The 9,491-nt window shown below is 40.7% G+C and overlaps 1 protein-coding gene across 1 annotated transcript in view; it reads left to right on the plus strand.

The window, feature by feature from the left end:
- Positions 1 to 3,730, plus strand: part of LOC140211833 (transmembrane protein 150A) — a 71,244-nt gene extending 67,514 nt beyond the window's left edge. The window contains exon 7 of the mRNA XM_072282004.1: positions 896 to 3,730. Within this exon, the coding sequence (XP_072138105.1) occupies positions 896 to 1,119 (224 nt within the window). The 3' untranslated portion in view covers positions 1,120 to 3,730. The remainder of the gene's footprint in view (positions 1 to 895) is intronic.
- The last annotated feature ends 5,761 nt before the right edge of the window (positions 3,731 to 9,491 follow it).

Raw genomic sequence — 9,491 nt, forward strand, 5'->3', positions numbered from 1 at the left:
TCATGAAGAAATAAAGAGCTCAAACCAAAGCTGCGCAGAACTATGGCGTGATTTCATTTGGTCTCTGTATCGAAAAAGAAGATCCGCTTTTCTTGCAGTATAGATTCACTAGATTAATTCCTGGAATGAGGGGATATACCGGTAAAAAGAGATTGAGAACAAATGGTCTGTACAAATGGGAGGTAATTGCATTAAGAAAAACAAGGATCTAGGAAGGTCAACAGGGTACACTCCAAGGGTGATTTGCACTGGAGAATCTAAACTGGAGGGCAAAGAGTCAGGATAAGAATTGATCTTTTAGAACTAGGGTGAGGAGAACTATCTTTATGTAGGTCTTTGAAATTCTCTGACTCCCTTCACATCCCTTCAGACAGGCTGAATTCAAGGCTGGGTTTGACTGAATTTTGGAGGCTGGTGGAGCAGAGGATATGGAATCAGATGGGAAAATGAACAAGTCACAGTGTCGATCAGGATCTTTTTGAGTGACAAGAGCAGGCATTAGTGTTTACGACGTTAATCCTGATTCTTTTTCTTATATATAATATGTCCTTCCGGTAAGGGGTTGGGCCATTCTCTCTGGATTAATGTGAAAATTAGGAAGTAATTTTAAAAGCAAACTGTCTGTGCATCAGATTCAGAATCTGGTTTGGTGGCAACCTTCAGATAAATTTTCCAATTCATCTAATGATGTAGATGGCATACAGAGTTGGACTGATTGTTCAAAAAGAGATGGAAATGGGTGGGGGAAGATTTGTACATGTGTGAGGGAGGGGCAGGGAGAAAGCACATCAATGTGTATGATTTAAGTGATAATGAAGGGCTTGTTTCCATGCTCTATTATGCTAAGTCACTGTGAATTAGTCTTTACTGTGTATTATCCTTAACGCTGCTCCAGACTTGGCTTTTTTTGTCCATCCAGATCTCTCAAAGCAACACATAGGAGCCATTTGTGAATGGATCTTGGCCACAAATTTCTATATTTTTATCCTGCTGTTCACCTTTGAATTTTACCATATTACCTCTGCGGTTCTCCTCGTATTGATCGGCAGACAGGATGATGAGAAAATCGCAATTCTGTCAGAACCCAGAGGTACAGACCTGGCTACGTTCGCCAAGTAGAAGCGGAGCGCACAGAGGGGCTGAGCAACAACGGGTGGTTGGAACCGTCAGATTCTCCCTGTGATTTAGATTATGTATTGTCCGTCTTGATTGTCTCTATCAAAATGTTTGGTTTTTTTTTGTCTTTGTAATTGACTGATTTCCTTCAAACACCCACTCTTACACAGTGCAAATCTATGGGAAATGTCATCGCAACATTCCTCTCTAGTGTGCCTCAATAATATTCAGCTACTAAATGTAAAGTAATTAAGTAAAAATAGTTAATTTTCTTAAGTATTTGCTGCCTTTTATTTCCGTACCCTTTGCCCCACACTGCACCCCTCCCCCTTCCATCCACACTCCACAATCCAAGAAAGACATAGAAAAGTACTGGGGAACTCCTAGCCCCCGTACTTCAGTTTTGTTCATCTTCTTTAGAAGGTTCCTAGAAGAAGTGCCGTTTGATTTTGAGGCTGCCCTACCACTGGACTGGGTCAATTGAAAGATGAGGAAGGCAGAAAAGTGGTAACTACTATCTTTTCCTTCCAGTTTCCCCAAAGGTTCTGGCCTTTTGTAATGAGCTTCTTTCGTGGTTGAATTCAAGACTGCAGTAGTAGGCGCCATTGCTACTGGCAGGGCCCAGTCAGGGTCGGTGGTGCAGGTGTTGGTGAAGGTGCTGAGGGTCGCAGGGCAGGTAGATAACTGAGCCCAATTTCTCTGAAAGCTACTTCATTTTGTTGCCTTGAATGACAGGATGGCAGCCATGACTGCTAAAGGAAGTAATTTCTCAGGGTATTTTAAACAGTCAAGTGCACTCGCAGTGGACCAGCTCCTTCCTTTCAGGCTGCCATCATTACAGAGTGAATGGAAGTAAAATGTCTTTCAGATTTGTTCTGGCCTCCAGTTAATCAGCACTTAAAGAAACCATCAAAGTGGTTCTACTGTATTGTGGAAGGAGGAAATGTATGAAGGAGCAGGAGTTTCCCATTGTAGCACATCACTGCCTTGCTGCTAGAGAAATTGCCAGCCCAATTCATCCCCTCCTAATACAGATGATCTGCTGTGCAGACTCTCTCAAGGTGGGGTGTATTTTTTAATATGTATTTTTGATAATGATAATAGCAGTCATGTTTGATTTCCCCATTCCTGTTACCACACAATGATACAAAAGAGGCCCATTGTGCCTGTGCCAGCATTTTGCATGACCTAAGCAATAATCTGCGCCCATCTTCACCAGTAGCTCAATTAAATCTACTTCCACCTCCCCTTCAGATAACACCTTCCAAATTATAATAACTCATCGTATAAAGGCTACCAAACGACTTACACCAACAGTCAGGGGTCTCTGACACTTGACTCCTCACTTCTGTGAGAAGTCAAATGCCCTAAATCTCAGGTATGTTACTATTTATGATTGCACTGAAATCTGGATGTGCCTTCCACATTAGGAAGTAGGGAGAATAAGATTGAATGAATTTTTCCTTTTTTTTAATGGTTTGGGTTTTATTGTATGCACTCAGAGCATGGAAATGTACTGTACCATTTGTAGTTCTGTGTCATGTTTAGCTTTCCAAACTGCAAGAAATAAATTCAGTACCGACGCTGCAAAGATAGCTGGCTATTCGATCCTGTGTTGTGGCCTTATTGCACTGCACCTCGCCGTCTGTTATCTTCATCCCTTCCTTTTAAGATTAATGATATTTGGTTTACAGCCTACTACATTCTTACCTTTAAATGTGTAGCTACTCTGAGACAATGAACACACTGGCTTTCCTTGGAACAGCTACAGGTGACATTCATACAGTGTGATTGTAAAATCACATACAGTTGTGACTCAGTGGATCTTCTAAGCCGCACATTCAAGGGTTCAGTTGCCATTTCATTTGAGCATAAGATCTTGGCTGGAGCTTCTACAGAGGGAGTACTCCACAGTCAGAGCTTTCATTTATTGGAGAATCTAAGCCAGGCCTCTTGAGTTAATATAAAGATTTTTTGCCACTATTCAGAAATAATTTAAGAAGATTTATAAATAAACTAAGGAATAGTCACTACTCAATCAATTTCATGAACCTTGGATTAGACAGGGTTTTTGTGCCGTGTTCACGGTTTATTTGCTCAGTTCCGCAAATTCCACCTGGGTTCTCTGTGACTATAATGTCTATTACGATGGACAGTAGCACACATTCAGGCTTGTGTCAAAACAGCAGGATACAGGTTTTAATGTCACTCGCACAAAATTCATTTGTGCAGTTTTGTCCCATGAGTGAGGTGGGCACTCACACCATTCCAGATTTTACTTGTGAATTGGCTTGTGTTGGCATCACTTCAGGAGATACCCATGCCGTCCCACTGGGCCCGACACATTCATTGTCTTGAAGTAGTATTCAGTCCTCACTGCCAATGGGCTTAGGACCTGCTTGTAGATTTATGCAGCACCCTGCGCCCTTCAGGTCCCAGTACAATCACGTAACTGACACCATCCAGGGCTACTACTATTGGACAGGAGGTACAGAAGCCTTAGCTCCCACACCATCGGGTTCCAGTACAGTTACAATCCTAATCCATCAGGCTCCTGAACCAATGTGGATAACTTCATTTGCACTACTCTGAATTAATTCTACATCCTACAGACTCACTTTCAAGGACTCTTTACAACTCATGTTCTCATTTTTTTTATTTATACAGTTTGTTTTCTTTTGTACTTTATTTGGCAGTCTTTGTCTGTTTATGTATATTTTTGCATAAAATGTTAATGTATTTCCTTTTTCCTGTAAATGCCTGCAAGACAATAAATCTCAAGGTAGCATCTGGTAACATATATGCACTTTGATAATAAATTTAATTTAAACTTTGAACCTGCAACTTGAGGCTCCCTTCTGTTAATAATTCATCCTCCAAAAATCATTCCCTGTTGTCCCATTCTCCAAATAACCACCCTTGCCCCCAACTCCAAGCCTGATTTGCCTTATTAACACCTCCATTCTCTTGACCTGCAACCCTAACTGACTTATTCTACTGGTCTTCAATTACTGAGTTAGTGGAGAAAAGGCCTTTCCCATTGTGTTCCTACCCTAAAGCCCAGACTGATTTTTCCCCTCATCTCTGGAATCCTCCAACCAATTCTTCTAAGTTTCTGTTCCCTATTTATTATTTTCTTGAAAGATCAAGAAATCTTTTGTATTCTCAGTCCATCTAGTATTATCTTATTGCATTCTACAAAAACTCTTGCCCTTTCACAGATCCTAGTTTATTATTTATTGATATTATATAGAACACTGAACAGTGCCGTGTAAGAACAGGCCTTTTGGCTGCCAATTCTGCAGCAAGTATGATCCCATTCTAAACTGATCCCATCTTCCAGCATATGGTCTGTATCCCTCTGTTCCCTGCCTATGAATGTGGCGATCTAAATGGCTCGTAAACTTTTCCATCAATTCTACTTCTATCACTTCCCTTGACAGTATGCCCGAGGCATCTAATGCTCTGTGTAATAATCTCACCTCACACATCTCCTTTAAACTTCCTCTTTTTCACTTTAATCCTTTGCCCTTTGTTATTTGGCCTTTGCTCCCTGGGGAAAATAAATCTCTCTCTCTCTCCCTTTTACATGCCTCTCATAATTTCATATATTTATGTCAGCCTTCAACTCTAAAGGGAAAACAATCCAATTTGTTTAGCTGATATACTCCAGTCCAAACAACATCCTGATGAACGTCTTCTGTGCTCATTCCAAAACCTCTGCATCTCTCCTGGAGCGCGGTGACCAGAACTGCAGACAATACTCCACATAAAATTATCTATAACTTGACTTTCAGATTTTTTTACTCAAATGCTCCAACTGATGAAGGTAAACATGCAATATGACATTTTATTACCCTACCCACTTGTGTCACTCCTTTCAGAGAGCTATATACTTGAACCAAAGTACTCTCTGTATATCGTTCACTTTATACTGTAATCCTCCCTCAGATTTGACCTCCCAAAATGCAACACCTCACACTTGTAAAGATCAAATTGCATCCGCTGTTTCTCTGTCCAAATTTCTAAATGATCTATATCCCTGTTGTGGCATTTGACAGCCTTCCACACTATCCACAACTCTGCTGATTTTTAAGCCATCTTCAAATATTATGAATTGGAACACCCAGATGTCTCAAACAACAGAGGTCATGCGCCTCCACAAAGAGAAACACCCCTCCATTACAATCTGTCTTGTGACCAAGCCAATTTTCAGTCCAACTGTCCACCCACCAGTTATCTTTTGGATATGCACTCAAGGAAGGGAATTGGGTTGGTTGTGTCTGAGCAATCAGAGCAACTTGCAGCGTACAATAGTACTTGAAATTGGTGAGAATTCTAATTTTCTGTTAAAAATAATGGCATGATATCAATAGTTTATTGATGTTAATGGGTACATTTTGTTTCCTGGTGATACAAATTTCATGTGGGAGCTTTGACAGATAGAGCTGGCAAGCACCCATTATGCAGTTCAACCATACACAAGTTCAAACAGACACCAGCTCTGAGTTTGTTTGCTGGCGTATGAAAAATATGTGGCAGTTCATGTGGTAACAAACTTTCATAGCTGCAGTTTGAAACTTTATAGAGTAGCAAATCAGAGCCAACCACATTGTGGCAATTTTGATCTGAAGGCAATCACTAGGTCGAGATCATAACAAACAGGATAAAATCAAGCAAGTTTGAAAAACATCAAAATCTATTTCCTAGAGTTATAGAATATAGTTATAGCACAGAAACAGGACCTTCAGCCCATCTAGTCTGTGCTGAACTATTCCACCTAGTCCCATCAACTTGCACCCCACCATACCTTTCCCATCCATGTACCTACCCAAGTATTCCTTAAATGCTGAAATCAAACCCACATTCACCGTGTCTACTGGTGGCTTGTTCCACACTCTAACCACCCTCTGAGTGAAGTAATTCCCCCTCAAGCTCCCTTTAAACATTTCACCTCTCACCCTTAACCCATGACCTCAACAGAAAAAGCCTGCTTGCATTTACCCTCATAATTTTGTATACCTCTATCAAATCTCCCCTCATTCTTAACGCTCTAGGGAATAAAGCAACTTTTTCCTATAACTCTGGTCCACAAGTCCAGACAAAGTCCTTGTAAATTTTCTCTGCACTCTTTCAATCTTATTGACATCTTTCCTGTAGGTATGTGACCAGTATTGCACACAATACTTCAAATTAGGCCTCACCAATGCCTTATACAAGTTCATCATAACATCCCAGCTCCTGTACTCAACACTTCAATTTATGAAGGCTTTCTTATGATGGCATTGTTGCAAGCCTGATCAGTTCCAGCACTGGTCAGGCTTGCAACAATACATTTTGCATTCATCTATTCTAAGTACCAATGTTTATGCTGTTAACCAATGTTAACCTGCTTTTCTGAAGGGCAGCTGAAAAGCACGATTCTAGGCCTAAGAATTATCGAGCTCATCTAGAAAATCAAAGGCAGAAAATCACTCAGAAGTCAATGGTGAAGAGATGATTTTGTGTTAAGATTATGCTAATGGATTAATGCCACATCAAAGTTCAAAGTAAATTTATTATCAATGTACATATGCTGTATGTCATTATATACTCCCCTGAGATTCATTTTCATGCGGGCACACTCAATAAATGCAACAACCAAAATAGAACCAATGAAAGACTGCACCAACTGGGCACTTAACCTGTGTGTGAAAGACAATGAATTATGCAGATACAAAAACAAAGAACAAGAAAAGAAATATAATAATTAATAAATAAATAAATAAGCAATAAATATCAAGAACATGAGATGAAGGGTCTTTGAAAGTGAGTCTATAGGTTGTGGGAATGGTTCGGTGATGGAGCAGGTGAAGCTGAGTGAAGTTATCCCCTCTGGTTCAAGAGCCTGATGGTTGATGGGTAATTACTGTTCCTAAACATGGTGGTGTGAGTCATGAGGCTCCTGTACTTTCTTCCCGATGGCAGAGTGAGAACAGAGTATGACCTTGGTGGTGGGGATCTCTGAGCATGGATGCTGCCTTCTTGTGAAAACACTCCATGTAGATGTGCTCATTGGTGGGGAGGGCTTTACCTGCGATGGACTGGGCCGTATCCACTATTTTTTGAGAGATCTTCCATTCAAGGTCATTGGTTTTTTCATACCAGGCTGTGATGCAGCCAGTCGTTATGCTCTCCACCACACATCTATAGAACTTTGCCAGCATTTCAGAAGTTTGTAGCAGTTTATCATGAATTACAGAACAATTGGGACGCCTTTATCATGATTTCCTCCCTTTGAGATATGTTGAAAGGCAACCAACACGTTTTGTACACACTGCCATTTTCTAGTTGGCTACACCAATGGTACTTGCATGCTTTGGCAGATAGGTCCTGGATAACTTCAGCCTGAAGGTATCCCTGATCAATGTGGTCTCAAGCCTCCGTGATTAGCGTCAGCATTAGATCACCAATGAAAAGATCTTTGAAGTGAATTATCAATTCACAGAAACCTCCATGTCTTCCAAGAACTGCCAGCAATAAAGTCCTGTAGGAATAACTATTACTTCAACATATATAAATGCTATTCTGGTGGACACTTGAAATCACACAGGTGTCTTTATTCCAGTGTTGGTACTGCTTATTGACCATGCAGGTCAAAAATCATGACATTTTGATCCATTTGTTGCCATTAAGTAAGATGCACTGTGTATACGAACAACATTATTACATACAAAAAAAAAAATTACCATCATCTTCAGGGTGAACTGTGACAGCTGTCCACTCCTGCAATGGGTGGGACTTTGCAGTGAATACGTGCACCCGCTGTGATCGCTTAATCGGCTACTGCTCATGATTTCTACATTAAAACTGAGCATGAGCACCCAGAGCTATATCAAGTATCCCAGCAGGCATTGGGAGGATGTTTTGTTGCTTTAGGAGAGCATTTGGAAATGGCAGAACAAACCAGCTCAGTAAGTTCATGCAATCAACACCTGGTCATTATCAAATGAGAACACAGCTGAGACAGCTTTACAGCTCTGTGGACTATTCCATTATAAGCATCACACTATGAGATGGCTGGAGGACAAAACCAGCAGGTGGGATGTTTGGAACCTGACATTCTGTGGACAAGTGCAATTTGATGGGTTACAGATCCCAAATAGTTAACTCTGCTATGGCGATCCCAAACCCAGCGGTGAAAGGAGGAGGGTTGGGCATGGAGCTAGCAACTCCATCCCATAAAAACCCAGAGTTACAGAAACACCAATAAAAGTTCCAAAGACCTCACCCCTGGGAGAGGAAGGATCTTTAAAGATGGGCTACATCTGGGGACAACTTGAAAGACTGGCCCAGGACAGAGAACTCTGGCGAGCTGATGTCGGCAGCCTATCCCCTGGTAGAGGTGATGGGCGTAAGAAGAAGAAATCTCAAATAAACACTCCAGAGGCTGACCACTGAAGACTCTGTGTAAGGGGACTTGGTGAAGACCTCGTGAAGATTGAACTGTGGCCAGGTTCATTAAGGGTGGGTAATAGCACTGAGATTTGGTAGTTGTGAAAGTAAACGAAAGCGTTGTGCAAGTAACTCAGAGTTTTGAAACTAAAGAGTCTTGCTTGAAAATACCAGGTGAATCTTTGAGTTGTTTGCATCAATCTTGAACAATTAAGAAGTATATTTGTCAGAGCAAGGCATTTCCGGTGTACTTTATCATTTGCTGCATTTAACTGGAAACTAAATAACTATTTACCCATTTCCAGGCCATGGAATTACAGACATTTACAGCACAGAAAGGACACTCGGACCATTGTATCCACTGTGGAGCAAATATATTTTAAATGCGTCAAGGCTTTTGACTAATTATTCTTTTGGGGAGTGTGTTCTAGACACCCAGAACCCATCACTTCTTTCCCAGAATCAAAATCAGTGTCAGGTTTGTTATCACTAACCAAATAACATGAAATTTGTTGTTAAAATGTTTTTGAATTGTTTTGAAATGTGTTACCTTAACTGTATGACCCTTAGTTGCTGTCACCCCTGCTGCAGGAAAAAAAGTCCTTCATATTCACCCCAGACCTCTCTATTTTATACATCACAACTCTCCTCATATCCTCACCTTCGAAGAAAATAACTGTCTGGCTAATCTTCTTTATAACTAAACTCCTACCATGGTCAACATGCTTGCAAATTTCTGCACCATCTCCGTGCTGTCTTACCCCTCCTGAAGTGTGATGACCAGAACTGGACAGAATTGTAGAACTCTAGAGTGTGTTGTACATTTCCATCCTAATAACATCTGTTTGCTATTCTTGAATCATTAGAGAGTTCAAAACTTTAAAGTAAATTTATTATCAAAGTACATGTATGTCACCATGTACAACCCTGAGATTCATTTT

The sequence above is a fragment of the Mobula birostris genome, chromosome 18 (genome assembly GCF_030028105.1).
Source record: "Mobula birostris isolate sMobBir1 chromosome 18, sMobBir1.hap1, whole genome shotgun sequence".
Taxonomy (NCBI): Eukaryota; Metazoa; Chordata; class Chondrichthyes; order Myliobatiformes; family Myliobatidae; genus Mobula; species Mobula birostris.